This window comes from Panthera uncia (assembly GCF_023721935.1).
Source record: "Panthera uncia isolate 11264 chromosome E2 unlocalized genomic scaffold, Puncia_PCG_1.0 HiC_scaffold_20, whole genome shotgun sequence".
Taxonomy (NCBI): domain Eukaryota; kingdom Metazoa; phylum Chordata; class Mammalia; order Carnivora; family Felidae; genus Panthera; species Panthera uncia.
Window position 1 is genome coordinate 11,717,966 of NW_026057589.1, and position 26,462 is coordinate 11,744,427.

The 26,462-nt window shown below is 39.9% G+C and overlaps 2 protein-coding genes across 6 annotated transcripts in view; one reads left to right on the forward strand and one right to left on the reverse strand.

The window, feature by feature from the left end:
• Positions 1–16,694, forward strand: part of PKD1L3 (polycystin 1 like 3, transient receptor potential channel interacting) — an 81,576-nt gene extending 64,882 nt beyond the window's left edge. Inside the window, 11 exon segments of the mRNA XM_049622977.1 lie at positions 11,322–11,449; positions 11,452–11,516; positions 12,127–12,206; positions 12,208–12,285; positions 13,488–13,651; positions 13,704–13,750; positions 14,220–14,321; positions 16,125–16,210; positions 16,212–16,250; positions 16,394–16,490; positions 16,620–16,694. Coding sequence (XP_049478934.1) covers positions 11,322–11,449; positions 11,452–11,516; positions 12,127–12,206; positions 12,208–12,285; positions 13,488–13,651; positions 13,704–13,750; positions 14,220–14,321; positions 16,125–16,210; positions 16,212–16,250; positions 16,394–16,490; positions 16,620–16,694 — 961 coding nt within the window.
• Positions 15,015–26,462, reverse strand: part of IST1 (IST1 factor associated with ESCRT-III) — a 50,510-nt gene continuing 39,062 nt past the window's right edge. For 4 of the 5 annotated variants that reach the window (XM_049622541.1, XM_049622544.1, XM_049622543.1 and 1 more), the window contains 6 exons: positions 23,885–23,968; positions 23,269–23,379; positions 22,171–22,377; positions 21,448–21,540; positions 20,295–20,343; positions 15,015–19,134 (listed from right to left, as the gene is read on the reverse strand). In XM_049622541.1, the coding sequence (XP_049478498.1) occupies positions 18,935–19,134; positions 20,295–20,343; positions 21,448–21,540; positions 22,171–22,377; positions 23,269–23,379; positions 23,885–23,968 (744 nt within the window). In that variant the 3' untranslated portion in view covers positions 15,015–18,934. Of the gene's footprint in view, positions 19,135–20,294; positions 20,344–21,440; positions 21,541–22,170; positions 22,378–23,268; positions 23,380–23,884; positions 23,969–26,462 lie in introns of all 5 variants that reach the window. The other variant, XM_049622545.1, reaches the window with a different exon arrangement.

The window sequence follows — 26,462 nt, forward strand, 5'->3', positions numbered from 1 at the left end:
TGTTAAAGAGACTGTCTTTTTCCAATGGATGTTCTTTCCTGCTTTATCAAAGATTAGTTGGCCATACGTTTGTGGGTCTAGTTCTGGGGTTTCTGTTCTATTCCATTGGTCTATGTGTCTGTTTTTGTGCCATGCTATAGCTTTTATACTGTAGTTTGACATTAGGAAATGTGATGCCTCCAGCTTTGCTTTCTTAAGATTCCTTTGGCTATTTGGCATATTTGGTGATTCCATATAAATTTTAGAATTATTTTTTCTATTTCTGTGAAAAGTGCTTTGAAATTTTGATAGGGATTACATTGAATTTGTAGTCACTTTGGGTAGTGCAGACATTTTAACAATAATCTTCCAATCCATAAACATGGGATATCTTTCCATTTTATTTGTGTCTTTTTCATTTCTTTCATCAGTGTCTTATACTTTGTATCTTTTAGTTTCTCAGTTGAATCTATTCCAAAGTATCTTATTATTTCTGATGTTCTTGTAAGTGAGATTGTTTTCTTGATTTCTTTTTCGGGTAGTTCATTGTGTAACCAAATGCAACTGATTTGTGTGTATTGATTTTATATCCTATAACTTTACTAAACTCATTTATAGGTTTTACAGGTTTGTATTTGTTTTTGTTTTGGTGGGATCTATAGGATTTTCTTTGTATAAGATCATATTATCTTTAAACAGACAATTACGTTTGTCCTTTCCTATCTGGATTCTTTTCATTTCTTTTTCTTACCTAATTTCTTTGGCTAGGACTTCCTATAGTATGTTGAATAGAAGTGCAAGAGTAGGCACCCATGTCTTATTCTTGATCTTAGAGGAAAAGCTTTTAAGCTTTTCACAGTTATGATGTTAGCTTTGGGTTTGACATACATGGTCTTTATTATGTTGAGGTACATTGCTTCTATGCCTAATTTGTTGACAGTTTTTATCGCAAAAGGATGTTGAATTTTGTCAAATGCTCTTTCTGCATCTATTGAGATCATCACATGATTTTAATCCTTTATTCTGCTAATGTGGTATACCATGTTTACTGAATTGTTTATGTTGAATCATCCTTGCATCCCAGGGATAAATCCAATTTGATTGCAATGTATGATTTTTTTGTAAGTAGGCTTCACATCCAGCGTGGCACCTAAAGTGGGGTTTGAACTCAAAACCCTGAGATCAAGACCTGAGTGTAGATTAAGAATCAGACACTTAACTGACCAAGCTCCCCAGGTGCCCCACAATGTATGTTTTATTTTTTTTAATGTGTTTTTGAACTTCATGTGCTAGCATTTTGTTGAGGATTTTTTTGCATTTGTGTTCATGAACGATATTGGCCTGTGATTTTCTTTTCCTTTAGGCTTTGGTATGAGGGCATTGTTGGCCTCATAAAGTGAATTTTGAACTGCTCCCTCCTCTTTAATTTTTTGGAAGAATTTGAAAAGGATTGATGTTAATTCTTTAAATGTTTGGTAGAGTTCATCCATGATGCTATCTGGTCCTAGGTTTGTCTTTGTTGGGCGGTTTTTTGTTTTATGCTTCAATCTCCTTACTCGTTATTAGTCTGTTCAGATATTTTGTTTCATCATTATTTAGTCTCGATAAGTTGTGTGTTTCTAGGGATTTATCCGTTTCTTCCAAGTTGTCCAGTTTGTTGGCATACAATTGTTCATAGTGTCTCTTGTAATCCTTTGTTTTTCTGTGATACCAATGTTAATGTCTCCTTTCATTAATTTATTTATTTGAATCCTCTTTTTTCTTGGTCAGTCTAAAGGCTTGTCAGTTTTGTTTATCTTTCAAAAAAACATTGTTTTTTTTTCTATTTTTCTAGTATTTACTTCATTTATTTCAGCTCTTTATTGTTTCCTTCCTTCTGCTAACCTTGGACTTTGTTCTTCTTTTACTAGTTCCTTGAAGATTTAAGTTAGCTTGTTTGTTTGAGATCTTTCCTTTTTCATAAAGTAGGTGTTTATTACTATAAACTTTCCACTTTAGGACTGCCTTTGCTGCATCCCCTAAGTGTGGCATGACATTTTGTTGGAGAACAAGAAGCTGGAGGCACCGTAAGAATGTCCTGAAGGAAAGGGACAGAGCGGCAAGGAACTAAAAGCAGTTCCATTCCCAGGTGGAAAGCCATTGGGACTGCACGTTCTCTCCAGAAGGATATCATATGGGCACCAGGCCTGGGATAAGAATGTTTTGTCTGGCACCAGATGTACTCATGACCTGGTATGGAATACGCTGCAGGTGCAGGACCTGTCAGGATGCCAAATACTATGTTGTATGTGCTTGCTGTTATCAGACAATTTGCAAAAATAAAAGAGGCTTGAGCCAGGGGACCGCTGCTTCAGCTCCTGGACAGTCTCAGCCCCTGCTTTCCAATTCTCTCGTCATCGCACCTTTAGGACCTCTCTACAACATTTATACTTCCATTTTTATTTGTCTCAAGGTACTTTATAATTTCCCTTTGATTTCTCATTTAACCCATTTGTTGTTCTGAACTGTATTGTTTAATTTTGTGTATATGTGAATTTTCCAGTTTGCCTCATGTTATTGATTTCTAGTTTCATACCATTATGGTCAGAGAAGATACTTGATATACATGCTTTCAATCTTTAAATTTGTTAAGACTTGCTTTGTGGCCCCACTTAGGATGTACACTGGAGAATGTTCCATGTGCACTTGAGAAGAACAAGTATTCTGGTTGAATGGAGTGTTTTGAATAGATCTGTTTGGTCCGTTTGGTCCACAGTGGTAACTAGTCTGCTGTTGCCTTAATGATTTTCTGTCTAGATGATCTACCCATTGTTAAAAGTGGGTTGTTGAAGTCCCCTACTATTATTGTATTGCTGTCTATTTCTTCCTTCAGTTAACATTTGCTTTAAATATTTAGGTGTTCCAATGTTGGGTGCATATATATTTATAATTGTTTTGTTCACTTTATGAAGTGAGCCCTTTATCATTTTATCACAAGTGACCTTCCTTGTCTGTTGTGCCCGAGTTTAAATGAAATTTTATTTTATCTGTTATAAGTTAGAGCTACTTCTGGTCTCTTTTGGTTACCATTTGCATGGAATATCTTTTTTCCACACCTTCATTTTCAACCTGTGGTGTGTACCTAAAACTAAAGTGAGTCTCTTATAGGCAGTATATTATTGGATCTTGTATTTTTACCAGACTCAATCATTCTGTCTTTTGACTGAAGAATTTATTCTCAACATTTAAAGTAATTATTGATAAGAACTTACTGTTGCCATTTTATTGTTTTCTGATTATTTCTCAGCTCCTTTGTTCCTTTTTCCCTCTCTTGCTATCTTCCTTTGTTATTTATTTTTTGTAGTGGTATGCTTTAATTCCCTTCCCTATATCTTTTTTTGTATCTATCTATATAGATTTTGCTTTATGGTTACCATTAGGTTTACATGAAACATCCTATAACCTGATAACAACTTATGTTCAATCACATACAAATACTCTATACTTTGGGGCACCTGGCAGGCTGTCAGTCAGTAGTGCATGCTACTCTTAATCTCAGGGTTGTGAGTTCAAGCCCCTGCTGGGCATAGAGATTACTTAAAAAATAAATAAAAATAGGGGTGCCTGGGTGGCTCAGTCGGTTAAGCGGCCGACTTCGGCTCAGGTCATGATCTCGTGGTCCGTGAGTTCGAGCCCCGCGTCGGGCTCTGTGCTGACTGCTCAGAGCCTGGAGCCTGTTTCGGATTCTGTGTCTCCTTCTCTCTCTGACCCTCCCCCGTTCATGCTCGCTCTCTCTCTGTCTCAAAAATAAATAAACGTTAAAAAATTTTTTTTAAATAAATAAATAAATAAATAAAAATAAACAAGATTGTGCTGCCTGTATATTGGGGAAAAAAAGAAAGAAAAACCCTCTATACTTTTTCTTCTCCTTCCCCTGCACTTTATGCAATTGATGTCACACTTTACTTCTTTTTATATTGTCATCCAGTAACCAATTATTGCAGTGGTAGTTATTTTTAATACTGTTGTCTTCTAACTTTTATACTAGGGATAAAAGTGATTTATAAACCATTATATTATTACCATATTCTGAATTAGACTATGTATTTACCTTTACCAGTGAGTTGTATACTTTCCTTTTGTTACATAGCATCATTTCCTTTCAACTTGAAGAATTCCCTCTAGCATTTCTTGTAAGACTGATCTGGTGGTGATGAGCTACCCTAATCTTGTGTGAGGGTCGGAATGGTTTTATCACTCCTTCACTTCCAAAGGACAGTTTTGTTGAGTTTAGTGGCTTTGGTTGGCAGTTTTTTGTTTTCTTTCAGCACTTTGAATATGTCATTCTGCTCCCTCTAGCCTGCAAGGTTTCTGCTAAGAAATCTGATAGACTGTGGGGGTTTCTTTGTGCGTGTAAAGTTATTTTTTCTCTTGCTGTTTTCAGAATTCTCAAGCTTTGAGTTTTAACAGTTTGATTATTATGTGTCTCAGGATAAGCTTCTTTGGGTTGATCTGACTTGGGGGGTCCTTTGAGCTTCATGTACCCACATGTTTATATCTTTAAGTTTTCATTTATTATTTCTTGAAATAAGTTTTCTGCCTCTTTCTCTCTCTCCTCTTTCTGGGGTTCCCATAATATGTATATTTGTTCTTTTCACAATGTCCAGAATTCTTATAGGCTTTCTTCATTCTTTGTCATCATTTTTCTTTTTGTTCCTTGAACTGGCTAATTTCAAATGACTTATCTTCAAATTTACTGATTCTTTTTTCTGTATGATCAAGTCTGATGTTGAAGCTTTGTATTGAATTTTTCATTTCTATTACTGTATTATTCAGCTCCAGAATTTCTGTTTAGTTCTCTTTTGTGGTTTCTACTTCTTTATTAAAATTACCATTTGGGGGGTACCTTGGTGGCTCAATTGATTGAGCATCCAACTCTTGATTTCAGCTCAGGTCATGATTTCATGGTTCATGAGTTCGAGCCCTGCATCAAGCTCTGCGCTGACAGTGCAGAGCTTGCTTGGGATTCTTTCTCCCCCTCTTGCTGTGCCTCCCCTGCTCACATGCACACGTGCTCTTTCTCTCTCAAAATAAACTTAAAATTACCATTTTGTTCATGCATTGTTTTCCTAATTTCATTTATTTGTTTTGTCATGTATTCCACTGAGTTTCTTTAAGATGATTATTTTGAATTCTTGTGAGGCAGTTCATAGATCTTCATTTCTCTGGAGTCATTCTTTGTGACCCATATAGCTTTGCATTCGTATTTGTGCACTTGAAAGAGCAAACACATTTTCCAGTCTTTCCAGACTGTTTTTGACGAGTAAAGACCTTCTTCTGTCGTTTCCCAAGGCTAATGAGATTACCTCCAGAATCTCAGTTGAGTTGGGATGGAGCCATGTCTTGTGGCTATTGTTACATCTGCAATGGGGTCCACAATTTGTGGGCCTGTTACCAGAGGCTTAGGTGGGTGTGGATTCTATCTGGTCTCTGGGTGAACAGGACTTACTCCAGAACCTTGTTCACTAGGACTAGCACTGGGACAAGGGTCTGCTTCAGAGTTGGCATATAGCAAGCCTATTATCAGGTGCAAGAATGAGTGTGGCTCCCACCAGATTCCTGGAAGGGCTCCTGCTGGGTCCCTGGGCAGGTGAGATGGGCCCTGGACTGTGGCTGAGAAGGACTGGAACCACCTCCCAGGGCTCTTCAGGATCCACAGCCAGGACCAGTGTCTACAGACCTGGTTCTGGAGGGATGGATGAGTGTGTCCCCCACCCGATCCCACAGTGGGCGGGACGGCTTCCTGACAATGGCTGGGATGGCCTGGAGCCAAGTTAGAAGGAAGTTTCAGGATCTAAACTCAGACATGGTTGCTAGGCTTGTCTCCAGGAGCATTAACGGGTGTGTCCCCCAGCAGGTCTCTGGACTGGCAGGACTGCTCATGTTCTATAGCCAGGAGGGGCTGGAGTCTAGTTGAGGGCCATTCCAGTGAGTTTGGTGAGTTTGTCTCCAGGAACCTTTGAACTGTGGCTGAGAGGGACTGGCACTGGGTCACAAGCTGTTTCATGGTCCACGGTCAGGACTGAGGTCTGCAGGTCTATTATCCAACACACAGGCAGGAGTCTCCTGGTGCATGGTGCTGGTGGCAGGACCAAGACCGAAAGGTGCTGTAGCCGAGTGCATAGGGGGACAAAGCTATTTCTGAGTCTGTCGTCAGGACCACAGTTTGTGAGTCAGCCACCTGGGCACGCACCTGCCTTCTCAGAATGGCCTTTTGTCAGTCTTGGACTCCACTGGGGTTTCACAACTCCCTACCTTTGGATCCCAAGGCTCCCACAAACATACTTTTTTTTCTGAGAATGGTTGCCAAATTATTGTTGCTAAGAGCAGACGCAAGCAGAGGGCCTCCTGTTTCACCATCTTACTGACGGCTTTCAGTCATCTTCTTGTCCGGTTGCATTAGCAGAAATTCCAAATTCTGTTTTTTAAAATAGCAAAAAAGGGCATTTTCTGTTACTAATTTGAAGTATTTTTAAAAACAGTTTCTTGTACTCTTTCATTAGGATTTATTACTGATGGGAACTCCTTTCTTTTGGGCAATGTTCTGCTTCATCACATTCACGTTCCTGGTGCCATACTTCTCCCAACTGGAGTATCTCCCCAAGAACAAGTGAAGCCATCTCACAAGATCAGGAGGATACAGAGAACTGTGGAGTCAACGGGGGCTCCCCTGATACGAACATCACAAAGTCAGACAGCATTTGGCGTTATCAGGATCAAGAGATACTGGGTGGCTATCCTATCCAAGGGGAATTTGCCATTTACTCAGGAGGAGGGTATGTTGTGAGACTTGGAAGAAGTTCCAGTACTGCAGCCAGGTGAGCAAGATGTGCACTTTTGTCCATTCTTAGGGCAATTAGGAATTAAGGACCCATTTGAGTAATTTCTACAGCCACTATAATGCTACTCTGTTGTCTCCTACACTTGTAAATACTTTTTAGACTTTAAGGAAATGTATCTTTTAGTTGGAAAATTCCTTGTTCAACCTCAAACTGTAGGTATGTTTTGGTTTGGCAGTTTTCCCAAACTCATTTTTTTTTTTTTTCTCATCTGAAAAACACCTACCAATTTCAATTCAGGTATCTCTAGTTTAGGCAAACTATAATCTTCAAATTTAAGAGGCATCATTGCCCTTTATGAACCATAATCATCCAAGATTCAAAGTTAAATTGCCAGAGATTTGTAGAATGGTTTTATATGTGTATGTGATAAAAATCTTTGTCATTATGTATGAAAAAGCTTAAATTATCTCTTCATTTAAATTTACAGCAAGAATTTACTCAAAAAGAATGATGCTGGGGCGCCTGGGTGGCTCAGTCAGTTGAGCATCTGATTCAGGGCATGAATCCAAAGTTCAGGTCATGAATCCAAAGTCATGGGATCCATACCTGTGTCAGGCTCCACACTCCCTGCTTAAGAGTCTCTCTCTCCCCTGCTCTCTCTCTAAAATTAAACAAAACAACAACGATGCCAACCAAATGACATTTCCACCCCTCTCAAACCTGAATAGCTGTTAAGATTAGCACTTAACATTTAGAAGTAGGAGTAGAGTAATAGGTGGTTGACGTAAAATTAATTCTACCCTAGATGTTAAATGCCAAATATGTTTTCTTGAACATTGAAGTTTGGTGTGAATACTATTATGAAAACCTTCATCTTTGTAGCTAAGTTTATATTAGTGTTAACTAACACTAGTGAAAGTTTGAACATTAGTAATAGTATTTAATAGGTAAACTAGATTTGGAGATGTAGCTTTGCATACTACACTGGTACGAAGGTGATATTGGAGATGCCAGGGCATTTTTCTCCTTTGCAGGGTTGAATGGAGAAGGTAGCTGGTAGCGTGCTTCTCCGTCTTCCCAGAGTTCTGCAGCATCTTGAACAGAGCCACTGGCTTGACCATTGCACCAAAAGCCTCTTTGTGCAATTTGTGGTCTTCACTGCTAATGTGAACCTGTTGTGTGCAGGGACCCTGATTTTGGAGTCCAACAACATGGGTATGAAGACCTCTTCTCCCCTCTCTCTCTGACCTGCGTATCACAGGAGAAGGCTCAGTTTCTTCATACCATTAAAAGACAAAGTTATCAGGGCACCTGGGTGGCTCAGTTGGTTGAGCGTCTGACTTCAGCTCAGATCATGATCTCACAGTTCGTGAGTTCGAGCCGTGCGTCGGGCTCTGTGCTGACAGCTCAGAGCCTGGAGCTGCTCATGCTCTTTCCCCACTCGTGCTCTCCCCTTCAAAAATAAATAAAAACATTAAACAAAAAAAGTTAAAGTTATTAAAAGTCAAATAGTTCAAGGCAAAAACTAGCAGTCCTCTCTTCCTCCCCACCTCATGGCCCTTCCCAGAGACAGCTCCTTCCAGCTTTTTAAACTGGTTCTTTGAAATTTAAAAATTAACATGATTAACGATTTCATGAATTTTTAGTTGTAGGTATTATCTATTTCTTTTTTCCTCTACTGATGAACATTTAACTTTCTTATATCCGATGCATATCCCTAACACACACATACACACTTTTTCTCTTTCCTTATCCCAATATAGTAATAATGAAAATAAATATTAAATTGTGACTATACAAATGATTTTTCAAATATGAGCCATGTAACATATTAGTTAAATTTCTTTTCTTCTACAGCTTTTTCCTTAGAGTTTATAATTACCTCCCCCTTTTTTTTTCCATTTGGTTTTGCATGGATCTATCACTGAGTCATCTCCAAACTCCTCCAAAAGTAAAAATCTCATTCTGTTCAAAAAGTGTCAAGTAACCTTCATTTTAACCTTTAACAGATAAAAGGACCTCTCTAGGGCCCTCCATCCTTTTGGTACAGTAAAGATTGGTTATTTTCTAGGTCTGCATTATAGCACTCACCCTGGAATCTCCCTAGGGATTACCTTGACCTCTCTCCTCTGCTGGATCTTTCTCCTGGATCCCATTTTTCCTCTGCTGCTGTACTTTATCATTTAAGCTAGAGCACATCATCCAGGAAATTACTGCAAGGGTGCAAAATTAGTAAAAAAGGTGCAAAAGTAGTTAATTTTTTGAAGCCTTCCATGTCTCAAAATGTTATTCTGCCATAACATTTGATTGCTAACAATTCTGGAAACAGTTGTCTTCACAGAATTTGAAAATTATAGCTCCATTGCTTTCTAGCTTCTCAGGTTGTTGTTAAGATGTATAATGATGTTTGATGCCCCCAGCTCTCAAAAGTTTTTAGAATTTTCTCTCTTCAAGGTGAGTCTTTTAATCTGGAAATGTGTCCTTAAGCTCTGAGAAATTTTCTTACAGACTTCTATTAATTTCTTCTCTATTTTTCTCTTTTCTTTTTCTGGTATTCCTGGAATTTTGACATTGGAGTGACCAGACTGATCCTTTGATTTTCTTGGTTTTGCTTTTCCATCTTTTTTTCTTCTAGTTTCTGGGAACTAAATTCAATAAATGGTTTGGAAATGGTTTAGAACTGAAGCATTCATCTTTATATTTCAATTTTTAAGAACTGTTTGTCCTTGTTTGTTTGTTTTTTCATAGTGTCCTGTTCTTTTATGGATGCAGTATCCTCTGAACTGTGAGGATGTTACAGGGTTTGTTGTTTCCTTTTCCTCCCCTGCTCCCTTCCTCTGATGCCTCTGAGTTTTATTTATTTATATAGTGATTTTACTAAAGTACAGACAGAGACAGGAGGACCCTTGGGCAGAAAGAGCTGCCAAGCTTTTATTTTTTGATTTGTTGTTTTGTTTTGATCTCCAGTTTTCAGTGTAAGAGGTTCAAACATGTGGCCAGCTTTTCATATTGAAGAGGGGGACAGTAAAAAGCAAATAAATGCTATTTAGAAGTTATTTGCACATGGAAAGAGCTTGTCAACTGTTATCTAGGTCTATGGGACAGTTTTCACATAGAGGGACCCTCCAAACTCCTGCCTTGAGGATATAGGCTTGTTGGACCTCTCAGAGCCTGTGGAGAAAGGGGCCTGGGAAGCATCTCACCAAGCGGTATAAAAACTTTCTCTTAATTCTTTTCTAGTAGATCATACCTGGTGCCCCTGACTTCAGATTCTCTCTAGTTCAACATCAGTAGGAAATAAACCTTTAATTTTAGGGTGGTGGAAGGCAGGATGGGTAGCTAATACCTTGTTGCAAATGATGAGGAAGGAAATCTGGGATCTTGCAATCAATTCTTGTATTTTCAGTTCCACCTGACATTACCTTCAAAAGTATCTGATGCCTGTAATTTTCCTTTCTAGGCTTGCTTCTGGGTTTTTACACAGCTGATTTAGGTTTCAGCTTTCTTGACTCTGCTTTCAGTGTCATCCTTCTGTTGTCCAGCTTCCAGCAGTTTGTTGCTGTCTCTACCCTCCTCTTTTTCTTTGGGTTGTTCTTTATGCCTTCACTATTACTGTAGTGGCCTTTTTATGAGATTAGAGGGAAACTAGTATGTTCAGTTCCCCTACGTTTAACAGGAAGTCTGTCCTCGTCAAGCTTCATTTTCTCTTTATCTTCCCCAGAATTTGCGCCCCAGTATCCTTCCATTTACTATCAGGTGTTTAATCAGGAATTTTAGACTTCTATATTTATTTCTAGATGAAGCGTGAAGGCTTCCTGTGGGTCTTCATAGGATTTTTCATTAGTAGTAACTACCCAAAAAATTAAAATTAAAAAAATAATAATAAAAAGGGGTAAACATGGGAAAGTCCCAGTCTTACGAGGTAACTCTGTGAAGTGGAATTCCTTTTATTTTTAAATGTACTTTCTACTAAGGGACACATCTTAATTCTAATATTTTGGGGCCTTATGAAAGTTTATAGTCACAAGACCTGTCATGATTTTATACACAACAGTCTCACTGTCCTGGGTGGAATCTGAGGCTTTTTAGTGTATCATAGAAACATCTGAGTGTTCACAGGATACTATTAGTATTCATGGGATATTAGTGCTTTACACTTAGTAAATTTGAAATGGCTCAAAGCATACTGATTTCGGAACGTGTATTTTAAGTAGCTTTCCCTTCTCCCCACACTTTACATCACGGTCGTCAGTTCTCTTCCAAACATCATATTGCAAGAGTACAACTAGTCAGTGTGTCTCTGCACCTGTTCCGGCTTGGCAAGGATAACACCTTTAATAGCTGTGAAGTCAGACACTGCCCTCATGGTCGGGTCACCAATATACCCATTCACTCTATTGATAGTGCAGCCAGCACATTTCTCCGACACATGCATGATCTCAGCTAATATCCAGTGACAGCTCTAGAGGAAATACCAAGTAAAATGTAGAGATTCAGGAACATTTGTAACAGATAATCCAGGAATCGTTGCACTGATTTCAAAGACAAGTTTGAAAGGAAGAGGGCACAAGCTTTAAGGACTCTTGACTCCAGGTATTCTTTGTTCTCAGGTGCCTTCTTCACCTCTCTGAGGCTGGACGCATCCAAGAAGGACTTTGGTCTGTTATCTCACAAGTCCTCTGTTATCTCCTAGTCTGTTACTACGCCTTCGTACAGGTGAACTTAAAGTGTTAGATGTAAAAGATTCTTGAAGTTTCCAAATGTTATCAGGGGAGCTCTACAATGAGCTATTATTAGAATTAGGGCTATGACTTTGGTCCTTTCCAGAGCCTGAATTCAGTTAAAAGGTGACTGGCTTTCCACCAAGTAGCTCTTCCAGTTTTCAAGAGCTAAGGGATTAATCTCTAGAAGGAATATTTTTTGTGTACAGTTGCATTATCCCTATATAAGGTAATAACCAAGAATTGAAAATATGAATAAATAGAGCAAGTATTCAAAAGTACAGGTAACTGCACCAAAAGAGAATCTGTCATAAGCCAATACCTGTCTTATTTTCAGGCCTGAAAACGAATTTGGAAACTTTTTTAAATGTAAACAACAAAAATGAAATAATGTATCCAATGAAAGTTGTAGTGGAAAAGGTGAACTTTTCTGTAAGCAGCGGCTCTGAGTTACTACAGAGCAGACCAAGACCATAACCCAGTGTGTTCAAGTTAGATTTGACAAGTGCTCAGCTTAGTGTTTTGCCAGTATTAAAATACTTCGTTAGGGAGAGACCTGGCTAATCTTTAAGGCAAGCAGTAGTGACTGTGGCGTCTGTGTTTAGGGTCATTGGCTGAAACAGCAGAGGTGGCGGTTCTTCACTAGGAAAAGAAACATCCTGGACACGAGCATAAGCCTCATTAGCTGTCATCCTGGGTCTTGACATGAAGCTTACTTCTCTGCATAAGAAAAACATAGCACAATACCACTATGACCGTAACAGGTAAGAAGGAGACTAAGGAGCAAAGCCTATTCCTAGTCAACGTCCAAAGTTTCCTGATTACTCACAAGTATCCTTTCAAACTCCCTTTCCTCCTCCACTGCTCTATCAGACCTATATTTGTATACCAGAGTTAAAAACAGAACTCCGACTAATGTCCACAGCTGAGAAGACAGTTAACAAGAAACCATTTATACTGCCAATCATATTGAAAATGTCCTCTGTCTTCCTAATACTTAGGTATGTGTTTGTCAAGGATAATACATTCAAATTTTACACAGCAAGGACCTGGAATTAGTTATATTTTGCACCCTGACCAAAGAATAAAGCCTAAGGCATGACAAATGATCATGCTTTAAATAAAACTGCAACACAGTGCATTTTTTAAATCCAAAGAGGGTTGCTTTCTGGGTAGGGATGTTCATGCATTAGCTTGTCCATTACTTAAGAGACATCTGGTGCCCCTTTGGGCACCTTCTCTGGTCTTTCCCATGGGGAGGAGCATCTATTTCCCAGGCCAAGTATTGCCATGTGGTACTTGACTTTTTCAGTGGTCACTAGTCTGGATTGTTGATCTGTGTAATGAAGCAATGTTCCAGGTCAGACTTACAGAGGGTTGTTTATGCAGGGAGTGTGTCTGTGCAGTTAAATCGTGTTGACAGTTGAGGTCCATCTTGCTGTATGGCACTGCCTAGGTCTTAGACACTGGGACAGTTTGTGATCAGACACCAACTTGCTCTATGGGGTCTTTCCAAGTTGCAATACAAGATTGTGAATGCATTTCTCATGTAACACCCTTCCGTCTAGTTTACCTATCATCTTTCTACTTTCAGCACTGTTAAACCTATTTATCCTACAGAAAACAGAGTAGCATAAGGGCACATCTCCTTAGGCTAACTCCTCTCCTTTTGAGGAGAGATTTAACTCAAACCGGAGCAGTGGGCGAGGCTGGCCTTGATTTGCAGGATGAATTTGGAGTAATCTCCTAGGGGTTGCACTTCAGGGCTTCTGGAGATCTCCCAACCAAATACATGGCCTTTTGCCAGTGCTCTCACATCCACAAGTACCAGAGGCGACACTGAAAAGAAGAGTTCTGACATCAACAGGTGTTTGACCCAGTAGGACTTGCAGAGATGCTACACTTCAGCTGGAGAAGTGGATAGCATACACTTCACCTGAGTGACTGTCAGCCTTGCTGGGTACAGGTTCATCAGCTTCCATGAGGCAATAAAAGTAAACTCAGCAGTCGTTCACCTCATGGGCTTCCTGGTTCTACTGGCAACTGTTCAGCTGTGGAACCTGCTGGATCCTAACCCCAGGCTGCAGGTCGTCAGTAGAGCACCCAGCAAAGCCTGGGTGGAACCTGCTGGATCCTAACCCCAGGCTGCAGGTCGTCAGAGCACCCAGCAAAGCCTGGGACAGCTTCCTGCTGTTCATCCTGATCCTGCTGACAGGCTATGCCATTGCTGTAAGCCCTCGTTCCCACTGCCTTTTCCTAAAAGCTGTGCTGTCCTTGGAATCACATTGCCTCCCTGAAAAAGCACTGTATGAGAAACCATCAGTTCAAGTTAGCAATAAGTTCTGGAGAAAAGAGTGAAGAAATCTTTTATAGTTCCATACTTAACTAGTAGTGAGACTTAAATGCAGAAATTTGTCTCATCTAAAATTTAGCTCACAGGTTGATGTGAAGGTCAAATTAATTGATGAAAACACTACGTAATTAAAAAGGAAATGTGTGTGTGTGTGTGTGTGTGTGTGTGTTGGTGGGGGAGGGTTTCTTTTAGGCATAGTGATTTGAATGGCCACTAAAGCATTTCTTTCATTTCCATTCTCTTTGGTTCTGTGTTGGCCTCCTTATCAAGCACCTCAGGAGGGAAAGAACTGAAACCAGCTTCATTACTGTCTACCTTCTCCTGACTGGTCTTTGTCCTTTCCAGTTTAACCTGCTGTTTGGATGGAGCATCTGGGACTACCAAACTTTTTTCAGCTCAGCAGTGACTGCTGTTGGTCTCAACATGGGAATCTCTCATCACAAGGAGGTAAAAAACCCCATCACAGTTTTCCCGCAGGATTCTATTTGGTTTTTTACACTTAAGGGGAGAATTGCTTACAAAAAAAGCAGCCCTTTCTGCACCACTGCACACTGGAAAAGGGAGAGTAGATCCTTTGCCTTTCCATTTTATGGTGCTATCTATGAATACAATCTGAGTGGCTGTTACTTTCAGAAATGTGCCCTTTTCAAGCACCTAGTCCCACTTTCCTCATTTCTTGTATTCTTAGACTTATTGCCAGGACACTAGGCCTCAATTTATACTCTCATAACCTACCCAGATTAACATTATTTGCTGTTTCTGTCTCAATGGCCCTTTGAGGTATACAATGAAGTATACTTTTAAGAAAATTCGGCAGGTATAATTCCAGAAAGAACTGCAGTATTTGTTTATAGTTAATAAATGCTCATTTCAGACAGCTTGTATTCTCCCCCTAAGAACTACCAACACAAGTCTCTTCTATTCAGTATAAAAAGTATAAAAAATAAAGTAGGGGGGCGCCTGGCTGGCTCAGTCAGTAGAGCATGTGACTCGTGATCTCAGGGTGAGGAGTTTAAGTCCCACATTGGGTGCGGAGCCTACTTAAAAAAGATAGAACAAGGAAACCTAGATGAGGATTTGTAACCCTAGCATATATAGATTTGATTAGGACAGAAAAAAACGACAATTCAAATTAGTGAATGAAGCCATCACTCTTGGAACACTTTATTTACTAAAGCTCTTAAGGAAGTAACAATCACAACAATAAGCTTTTGCTAACACCTCCTTTTTGACTTAACTCTTTTTCTGCTTTAATCATAATCATATACAATGTGAAGGGAAAATGGAGTGTACTTATTGGGCAAAGTCTTACAGCACAATCTGAGATTGTCTCAAGTTACTTGATGACCTAGATAGAGTAGCTATAATTAAGCACTTTTAAGTGGATGATGTATTGTTACTAGGATATATTTGGTCATACAGATTTCCATCACAGTGGTATTTATTATAAACATTCACCCTCTAAGTTGTTGGGCTGTTTGGTTTTTTTAACGGTACCCTAGTGGCAACAGTGAATGAGCCAAAATATCAAGGGAAAAAGTGCATCATTTGTTAAAATGAACATGTAAATTAAAATGCTGTTATGGAAACCACTCTAGTAACCCTGTATTTGAGAGATGTCTTTATGCTGAAAAGACAGGCAAAACTCAGCAATTACACTTTTAAAGATAACACTTAAAAAAACAACCAACTTAGGGGCACCTCAGTGGCTCAGTCAGTTAAGCATCCAACTCTTGATTTTGGCTCAGGTCATGATCTCACAGTTCATGAGTTTGAGCCTGGCTTGGGATTTTCTAAATAAATAAAAAGAAAAAAAAGACTAAAAAGCCAGTTTTTATGGTTAACCTGTTAAATTTTATTAGAATGCTCCTGTGTTTAAAGTAGAGGTCATAGAACGGCAGAGACAGTTTTCAGGATTTCTGATGTAACCTTTTGCTACTCTTTCAAACCTCCATGTTTATATTTTCCAGAACTGCCAAAACTCACATGGGTTTTGAATTATACTGCTATTGTGACTCACCTGTTTACCTGTGAAAACACTGAAGTCAATTATTTTTATACCCACCCAGTCTATCATTCTTTCTCTTCTGTCCACTCAAAAGTATTTTCCTTTTTAATAATTTTGCTTCTCCAAGTTTCCACCAAATATTTTATATGACTATATCCCAAACATAAGCATATAACTTACATTTTTAAAGTAGAAATTAAACTGACAATCTTTAAACTCAAAATTTTATTGTCTCTTTCCAGGTTGTTGTTTTAGAGCCAATCCTGGGTTCTTTTCTGATCCTCACCAGTGTCATCTTGATAGTACTTGTGATCATTAACCTTTTTGTTTGTCATCCTCATGGCCTTTGGTAAAGAAAGTCCCTTAAGGTAGGTAAGTCTCTCAGTAACTGAAATATAAATGTCATGATTCTTCTAGCATTGGAAAAGCTCAACTGTTGCTGCTCTTAGGCGGACATAATGCACAGTATTAGCATATTCCCTTTATTGGTCTCTGCCAACCATTTTTATAGGAAACCCAGTTTACCAAGACTATATTATGTTCTATATCCACTGTCCTATAAACACCTGGTCCTCCGCTATTTAGCAGAAACACTCCAATGCCTGACAGTAAATCATAAAAGGAAATTTCCAGTATTACTATTCATACTTTTTTTTGGTATCTTGTGGTACTTTTTCTCTCCAACATCAGGATCAATTGTTAATTTCCCCCACTCTTCTCCTTTTGTCTTTGAACAGACTCTAAAAGAAGGTGCATTCACAGATGGTGCTGCAGAGAGTTTGCTAGGAATCCAGCGGCACCAGAACACATGAGCAAATGGTCATGATAGCAATGGGCATTAACAGTGGAGTTTTAAAAAATGAACTATCTTAATCATGTTCATTCCCACCCTGGCTTATTACTACTTAGCATATTATTACTTATCTTTGCATGGCACAGTTTAGAAAATTACCAATGTTTATATATAATGCACTGTTAATTTTGTAAATCACTGAGGAATCAAAATCCCCCGTGGCTGCAAGTTCTTCTGTTTATAGATCACGGTCAGGAAAGGGTTAACCCTGTAAGAGTGATACAGAATAATCCAGCTCTGCTGCCAAACAACAAGTAAAAAAACACTCATCACCAATGTTTCAGTATGGCTGTCGGAAATACAAATGAATCACAAGTGGGCTCACAGCAGCTTACTTTTTTTTTAATGTTTATTTTTGAGAGAGACAGAGCACAAGTGGGGTAGGGGCAATGAAGAGGGAGACACAGAATCCGAAGCAGGCTCCAGGCTCTGAGCTGTCAGCACAGAGCCCAACAGGGATTAGAACCCACTAACGGTGAGATCATAACCTGAGCTGAAGTCAGACGCTTGACTGACTGAGCCACCCAGGCGCCCTGACAGCAGCTTATTTTAAAGATAAATGCATGAGGTTTGGGTAATGGAGAGCCCTGTCCAAGAGGAGTAACCAAGCAAATTCACAAATGCTATCTAGGCTTAAATACAGAAGTTGAGGGGCGCCTGCGAGGCTCAGTCAGTTAAGCGTCTGACTCTTGATTTCGGCTCAGATTATGATCTCATGATTCATGGGTTCAAGCCCCACATCGGGCTCTGTGCTGATAGTGTGGAACCTGCTTAGGATTCTGTCTCCTTCTCTGCCCTTCCTCTGCTCACTCTCTTGCAAAAATAAACATTAAAACACACACACACACACAGATTGAAATGGGCTCCTCGCTGCTGCAGGCATCCCCATGACCCAGGGAACCAAAGAGTTAAGGTCTGGCTTGTGCCCAGGATGGGTCACTGCTTAAAATAATCTCCACTAAAATCCAAATGTGCACCTCATCGTTTGACCAAACCAAATTCAGCAAGGCACAGAATTTTTAACTTTATTATCAGCTACTGAGCTATGAGATAGATACAAACCAATCAAAAACACTAAAGTTGCTTGAAACAAGTATATACATTACACTACACATAAGCCAGAGTCCTACCTTCTGATCCCAAAACCATCCCTCTGGGGAAGGACAGCCTTATCTACAGGGAAAAGGAGCACATTAAGTTACAATAGTAATAGTCTCATCCATCTAGGAAAGTAGTGAACTACAGCCACGTTTTTTATGGGCACCAAAAAATTTTCTGAAATCAGTCTTTAAAGGTTCTCTTAATCATAAAGTTTTCAAATGAAAACAAGAACCCTTCTTCTCCTGTAGGCATTCCAGCTCACTACCCAAGAGATTTGAGTACTTCTATTAAGGCACCTGGAAGCCCACCTTAGCCTTGAATGGTGACTTCTGCCCAACATGTGACCTGTCCGCCATTTGCCAGTAAATGCAATCCAACAGAACATGCTATGGGGAAAAACAGGAATTTATGCAGTGTTGCCCTCTGGTAAAAGGAGAACACAGCACTCAAAGCAAAAGGCCACGGAGGGCTCCCTGAGAATCCAGCAGAACTAAGAGAAGCCTTCAACTTTCCAAATAAACTTTGCAACTGGATCCAGGTAGAACAATGCCCTGCAGCAAGAAGTAGTGTATATGCCAATGAGAGGACCCAGCTTCCAAGAACTATTAAAGAGGCTTCCAGCATCAGTCTCTCTTCCCATTCATATCACACCTTTTTGTCTTGATTCTTGCTCACCACAAATCCCTCTGTACAGAGGGGTTTGTTTCTAAATCTAGAACTTCAGCACAGGACTGAGAGAGACTTCATGAAGTAATGTCCTCCGTGTCCAGCCATCTTTGGCAGCTCTCCTTACAATGCTTTCACCTTTTCCCTGCGGAGGGACAGGACAGGTGATGGGCGAACCTGGGATCACACTCAAAGGAGACGAACAAGCAAGGTTGCCAAGGCTGCTCTGGCCTCGTTGACTCTAATTGTTAGTCTCTTAAGAGCAACAGAGAACTGGAAAGCAGCAGAATTTAGAGCAGGAAGAGAGCCCAAAGGAAAAGTGTGCTCAGTGATGGTAAGAGATGAAAAAGAATTGCACGGAGATTCTTTGTTACAAGGAGAAACAGTGCCTTCTCAAATCCCAGAGCCTGGAGGTTGCCTGGCTTAAGAGATCTAGGTTTTCTTTTTTAACTCTTCAAATCTCCGGGAAAGATCATCAAAGTCAATGTCCTCAGATGCTGAGGTGTTGGCACCAGCAGATGCAGTCGGTAGCGTGTCTGGCACAGACGGCAACTCTGGTAGTACAAAGTTGTCGCAGGTGTCCACAGGTCTGGAAGGGGGCTTTGCGGGGGCTTCCGGCTTGGGCCCAGGACCTAATTAAATAAGGGTAAGGAGCCCAGTGTTACAAACGCCAGAGAAGGGGCTCAGATCCTCAAAGCCCACAATCCCCTTTGGCAAAAACAATGTAACTATCAAAACACAGAAGAAAAATATTAAAGATCAACATTCCCTTAATACAATTGAATCCTGTTTTACTTTCCTATGGTAAGAAGAAAGATTAAGAGAAATTCCAGGTGTGGTACATGAAACCAGGTACACAATGCATTCTCTTAGACTGTGCCGTTTCACAAAGGTCTGCTCCCGTAACAACAAAGTCCAAGGGGTGGCACTAAAATTCTGTTGGAATGAGCCACTCTTTAAGGATTAGGGGAAGAAAAATTTTATAAGGAATATTAATGTCTACATTGTTTGATGTAACAGAATCAGAATTTCCACTCTTCCATTCTGTATTTTACAAGTTAAAATCATCCCCCTTTCCATTTGTATCTAAGTTCTAGAAAAGGTGAACCTAAACTATAGTTTTAGAAAATAAGAACAGTATTTGCCTCCAGGGTAGAATGGACTGGGAAGGAACATAAGAGAACTTTCTGGGGTGATGGAAACTTTCTACACCTTGGCTGAAGTCACTTACGTAAAATCAAAACTCATCAAAATATATACTTCTGTGTATTTTTTTCTATGTTAATTATACCTCAACAAAACAACCATCCCCAAATTTTAAAAGCATCCCCCCACCCTGGGTTTCTGAAGTGCTAGTAGTGTTTTTTCTGAGTGGATGGCCACACAGCATGCTTGCTCTGTGAAAAGTCACTGAGCTATTCACTATGGTTTTATCTACTGCCCCCTCATTAATGCCCAAGTTTGTTAATATAAACATGTATTTATATAAATACAAATAATTTTGATACTTCTAATACAATGAAAGTTGAAGCAGCAAGAACATCAAGAACTTGAGGTTGCAAGAATAATACCACCAACAGAAACAAGGAACTTGAAGATTCTCTGGGGCCAGAAAGGTATTTTCTTTATGGACAAGGGAAATCCTGAGTTCTATTTTTGTCATACTACACTCAGGGAAAGGACAGGGCATGTGGGTAAAATGCCATGGACATGAAAAGTTTCTCTGAGGTGGAAGCAGTAATGAGAAAACAGCAAAAAGGTTCAGCACTGAGGGTTTCTGACTCACACTCACCAACAATCTGTGCAGAAGAGACATTCTTATCAGCATTAACGTCATCAACCTGAAACACAAATACTGTTACCAAGGGAGAAAGCAAAGGCATTACTAGAGAGAAAGTACTGAGACTGGTATAAGCCCCTGTGTTTTCCAAAAGCTAAGCAGAAGCAACAGAACCACTCCAAACAAACTGCCCCTCCACCCCCTGTACTCTTTTCTGATCTTCCAGCTAGACAGATACCACATTAAACTCTAAACCACCAAGCAGAGAAAAAGGAAATTCTTACCACACCATAACACCTCTCTTTGATACCTTCACCTTCTGTGCAGAGAGAAAGCACTAACCCACTGAATTCATCTCTCCAAGAACCAAGTCCTCAAATACTGAAGATCTTCTACCTCATTCCTAGAAACAGCTGTGGGCAATGCTTCAATGCATGCAAGACCAAACTTAAGAAAAACCCAAGCCCAAGGGGAAAACCAAAGGAAAGAACACTAAACAAGTTCAGGAACAGGAGGATCTCCCAGCAAACGCCATATCAATTTGTTTTCTCTGTAATTCATCAGATGGAAGGAAATAGGTCTCAAAAGGCACATACTAGCTGAGGAAACAAAGCTGGCAGAAAAGGAGCCCTCTAATTTGGAATCAAAGCTGTGCAACCACCAACAATTCAAGGAATGATTATATTTATAATAAGTTTTACCTACAAAACTAAAATGTAAAATTAGTAATATCGGCTGAAATTTACTAATGACACTTCTATTTAAGACAAAAATCTGGCCACTATTCCTTTACACAGTGTTGAATTCCTAAAACTGGTATTTTAATTATGATATTCCAACAGCAGGACTATACCAACTCAAAACAATTCTCTGCCCTACTCCAAAAAAACTAGGCAAGTGCCCTACGTGAACTTTCTAAGAGACCTTCAGCTCCTTCCTGATTCCTGGCTTAATTGCAGACAAAGCATTGCCACCAATGATGATGTTGCTGCGGCCGCCACCACCCAACTTCCAGGGTAATGTTAAAGCAACACAAGAATCCAAAGCAAGAGCAATGATGGTACCAGGAATTGATCAAAACTTTGCCTTCCCTGTGGCCATTATTTTGCTCTCTCTTCATGGGAGTCACTCTCCTGCTGCTTACAAAAGAGGCTCAACCACTTACAGATTCATACGATGGGGGAGTTGCTGGTATCTGAGGTGGATGAATATTGGGAAAAGCCTGGTAAGTCCCCATTGGCAATCCATTGAAATCCGACTGCAAGAGGAGAAAGGTAACATCAGAGACACGGCCCCAATTTGAGTTTTCTGAGGTTTGTTGTATGGTAAGGGAGATATACATATATTCAGTGTATATTCAAGATATATATTGAATATATACATATATTCAAGAGCCAAAAAAGAGAAAAAAATGCCTAGAAGAATTCTAGATCTTCAAAGATCTATAGCCAAAGGCTAGTTTTCAAATTACTAAATTAACCGCTTCCATGTTGACAAGGAAAGATTATAATCAAACTCTATTACTAGTAATGACCTTGTCTACAAAATGTCTACAAAAGAGGTTTTTCCACCTGGTAATAAGCAGTATTCATTTTTGGAAAAAACTAGTATGGCTGCAAAAGGTCCCAAAGGTATTTACCAGTAAACCTATAGGAAAAAGTTTCTTTAACACCATCTCTCTGTATTTTCCCACATCATTAACTATAGACAAACCAAAAGACTTTTTCCAAATCCCGGTATTTTTTTCCACAATATGATCACTAATACCAAATGTTCTTACTGCTCAATCTTGACAACCTACAACTTTTGTGTGTATTCATACAGCCAATGTGTCTCTTCTTCTGTGACATTTTCTAGAGTTTATATCCACGCTTATATGTATACTTACTGGTCCCTTTGGAAGTGGGTAGGAAAAAGGAGTACTTGGAGAGGGCATGGGCATAGGCACAGGCATAGGCACTGGCACTGTTCTGTCAGGTCCACCAACTGGTGCTGCAAAACCACCCCCTCCTCCTCTTCCAGGGCCCCCTTTCTTCACATCATCTGTGAATCCAACATCAATAAGATCGGTCTCTACACCAGGAGGAGCTTCTGCCTGAGAAGAAGAGAGAAACCTGTATCATTAACCCACACTGCAGGCCAGGTCCCCCAGAAGTAGACTCAGAGATGCAGGTCAGCATGGAGGAAGTTTACTGGGGTAGTCTCTTGGGATAAAGACTTGTGGGGAGTGAAGGAAGCAGGGCTGGGCAAAGGGAAAAGCTGGGCTGCCATGTAGTCATAGCAACTGCTCAGTCAATTCCTTAGGGAGCTCTGGAGCTGGGATGGGTCTGCAGCAGGTGCCCTCAGATGGGGCAGAGTCTAAAATCCCAGTTACTAACTACAGGCTGCCCCTAAGGAAAGACTTTGGATGAAGCAGCTTTCTTCTGAGAGCCACTGCTGGAGGAGCACTCAGCTGTGTATGAGCACCAGTCACCAATATTCTCAAGAGCTGGGAGGATAAATGCTTTTATCCTGAAGTGTATTTGGGATGGGGGGGAGGTTGTCTAAACAGCATACTAAACCACACACTACACCCCACCAACCTTAACTGAGTGATTATTATTTGTACATCTGCCGTCCTTACACTATAAGCCTCTTTAGGACAGTGACCTTGTTTTTATCTCTGTATTTCTGTGTACTGTCTGGCACAGGGCAGGCACCCAATAAATCTTTCAGGATCCTTTCTTGCTTCAATTCAGTGAAATTCATTGAAAACCAACAATGCCATTTTGTATTTGTATCAAGGTCTGTAACTTTTCAAAGTGCTTTCATCATTCATCTCATCTGATCCTTAAAATACTCTTTGCAGGCATATTTATTGTTACCCAAGCAGAGAAAGGCTTAAACTCCCACACACAAACTTTAATGAAAAGAATATGGTTATTTTTAAAGAAAATGATATCCAAAGACTCATTTCCCTTTGTACTCTGAAAGACTCTAAACTCACCATGACCACAGAGTCGGGCTCATAGGGCACATTATAGTTCTTGGCAATTTCAATCAGATATCTCTCCACCAGGATCTTGGGTGGGGCTTCCACACTCAGTTTGTGCATTAGCTATAAGTAAAACACCCAGGATTAACATCTATGCCAACTAGCCTTAAACCTAACTTGTCTCACTTTTAAACTTTGTTCCTCTTATTTTATATGTAAATTGAGAAAAAAAGGAGTTCAGACTAGTTACATGATTTCTTTTTTCAGTCACGAGACATATTGCAAAACCATGCCTCTTTCATGTTCTCTGGTTACACACAACCCAGGTGTTGCTAAGACTGATACCACCGCCGTCCACATTTGAATTCATCCACTTCTCTCCTCGCTTCTATATCCACAAATCACAAGAGGCACAAAGGATGGGGGTGGGAGGGCCTCACAATCAGAAGTTTAGGGACGGAGTAAGTTGCTGACGACACTGCCAGCCAGAAAGCCTCTCACCCTATGAAATATGCAACCCTAGATTAACTCAGCCATATAGCAGGACCCACGAGAATCAACACAGGCAATAGCATAACATGCCCACATCCCTGTCTACTGCATCATGTTTAACAAGTATGTTCATTACCCTGTCATTCACAGTTCCAATCTGGTTGGTCCTACATAACTTGCCATATTCCTTGCTATACTTGGCACAGAGCTGATCAGCAACCTACAGAGAGAAAAAAAAAAGAAAAAAAAAAGGCAAAACAGTAAATAAAAGTGGAAACCATTCCTAAAAACTACTTCAAGCTTCCTCCTAACAATAGTAAACATGCTTCTTTCTACTACAAGAATTCAAAACAACCAGGGTCTATAAAGCCTTAAGGGGTACATATTCGTACTTGTTTATCCAGCCATCCACTGAGCTGTAACTATGTGCCAAATTCTATTACAGACATTATGATATATGCTATAAACACAATGAACAAAAACAGACACTGTTCTTATAGAGGCTTATAATCTCTGAGGAAAACAGTCATTACTCAATCACACAAATAAAGATACAAATGCAGCTGTAATAAATGCCACCAAGGCAAAGTAACAGCATGTGCAAAGCCCTCTGGTGGAAAAACAGGGCCAATCCTCAAGCTGAAATAAAGTTAAGTGTTGAGCCCAAGGGAGGAGTGCCATAGGAAATGAAGTAAGAAAGGCATGTGGGGGCCAGAAAATGTAGAATCATATAGGTCATATTAGGAATTTTGTTTCTATCACAAGAACAACAGCTACTAAAGGGCTTTAAAGCAAGAGGTAGTGACAGGATCAGACCTGTGTTTTGAATAGAACCCTAAGCTGTTCTGACATAATGGTAAAGAGACTAAAGGAAACCAAAGTAGGTATAGAAAGAAGATTCAAGAAGTTACTGTAATAGTCCAGGCAGGAAATGACTGGCATCGAACCAGAGTGGTCCCAACACCTGAGAGCTCAGTGAGGAGGCACTCATTGTTCAATATATAGACCCGGTATTTATGATGTAATTTAGTCCTCTGTGTTTTCATAACGCTCTTGGTTGCTTTATACTATGCAGAAATTTTTTATTATATTAACGTAATCACTTTGTTCATGGCTTTTGTGGCCTTTTCCACTATGAGATTATCTTTTTAAATCTGCCTAGTCTTCTTCTAGTTTTTAATGAGTTCATTAAAAAACAAACAAACATATAAATCCGTTTCATCTTGAATAAATCTTGATATAAAGGAAAAGTATAGAAGAGGTTAAAACAAGGTTTTAACCCCGGGTTGGGGTTCCTGGGTGGCTCAGTTGGAGGAACATGCAACTCTTGATCATGAGTTCAAGCCCCACGTTGGGTACAGAGATTACTTAAAAAGAAAAAAGAAAAGAAAAAGAAAAAAGAGAGACAGAGACTAAAAAAGTTAAAAGTCTATATAAGAAGCAACTGCCTGGCTGCCTCAGCTGGTACAGCATGTGACTCTTGATCTCAGGGTCGTGAGTTCAAGCCCCATGACAGACGTAGAGCTTACTTAAAAAGAAAACAGAAAAAGAAAAAAGAAAAGACAAAAAGAAGAACCTGTTGCCTCTACTCTCCCATTCCTCTACCAACAAAACTCTAGGACTACCATCCCTACAGGAATAGAATACAGGAGGCTTACTCTCTGGGGAGGTTAAACTAATAGGACTCTGAACTCCACGCATAGCAGAGAGCAAAGATACTTACAACAAAAATTTTAAGTCTTCTATAAGACAAGAATGAGATCTTTGGCTTCCTCCTCCCATGGTTCTCAGAAATTCTGGCAGCCAGCTTACACCCTTGAGGTAGAAAACAGGATTCTGTGCTGACAGCTCAGAGTCTGGAGCTTTCTTCAGATTCTGTGTCTCCCTCTCTGCCCCTCCCCCACTCCCTCTCTCAAAAATAAGCAGTTAAAATTTTAAATAAATAAATGAAAACCCACAGAAGACAAGGAAATCTCAAGGGGCATCTGGGTGGCACAGTCGGTTAACTGTCCGACTCTTTTTTTTTTAAATTTTTTTTTTTCAACGTTTTTTATTTATTTTTGGGACAGAGAGAGACAGAGCATGAACGGGGGAGGGGCAGAGAGAGAGGGAGACACAGAATCGGAAACAGGCTCCAGGCTCGGAGCCATCAGCCCAGAGCCCGACGCGGGGCTCGAACTCACAGACCGCAAGATCGTGACCTGGCTGAAGTCGGACGCCCAACCGACTGCGCCACTCAGGCGCCCCAACTGTCCGACTCTTGATTTCGGCTCAGGTCATGATCTTGTGGTTCGTGGCTCAGGCTATTACTGCAAGCCTGCTTGGGATTCTCTCTCTGCCCCTGCCACCCACACACACACTCTCTCTCAAAAATAAACTTAAAAAAAAAAAGAAAAAAGAAAAAAGAAAAAAGATGGGTCAGGAGGTAAGACTGAGACAATCTACAGAATAAAACAAAAAGGCAAAGATGTAGAAAACAGGTAACAACTCAAATGAATTTGAATACTAGCAGTCAGTACTATATCTGTGTTGTGAGGTGAAAGTTTTTAGTTAATGTCTATCTCTTCTGCTAGATTCTAAGCTACAAGAGTAGGGTTACTGTCATATTTTGCCCACTGCTGCACCCTCAGTGCCCACTTAGCTCATAACATCAACTTGATAAATATTTGTGGAATTAATGAATGAAGCAAAATATGTGACCTTAAATTAATGTT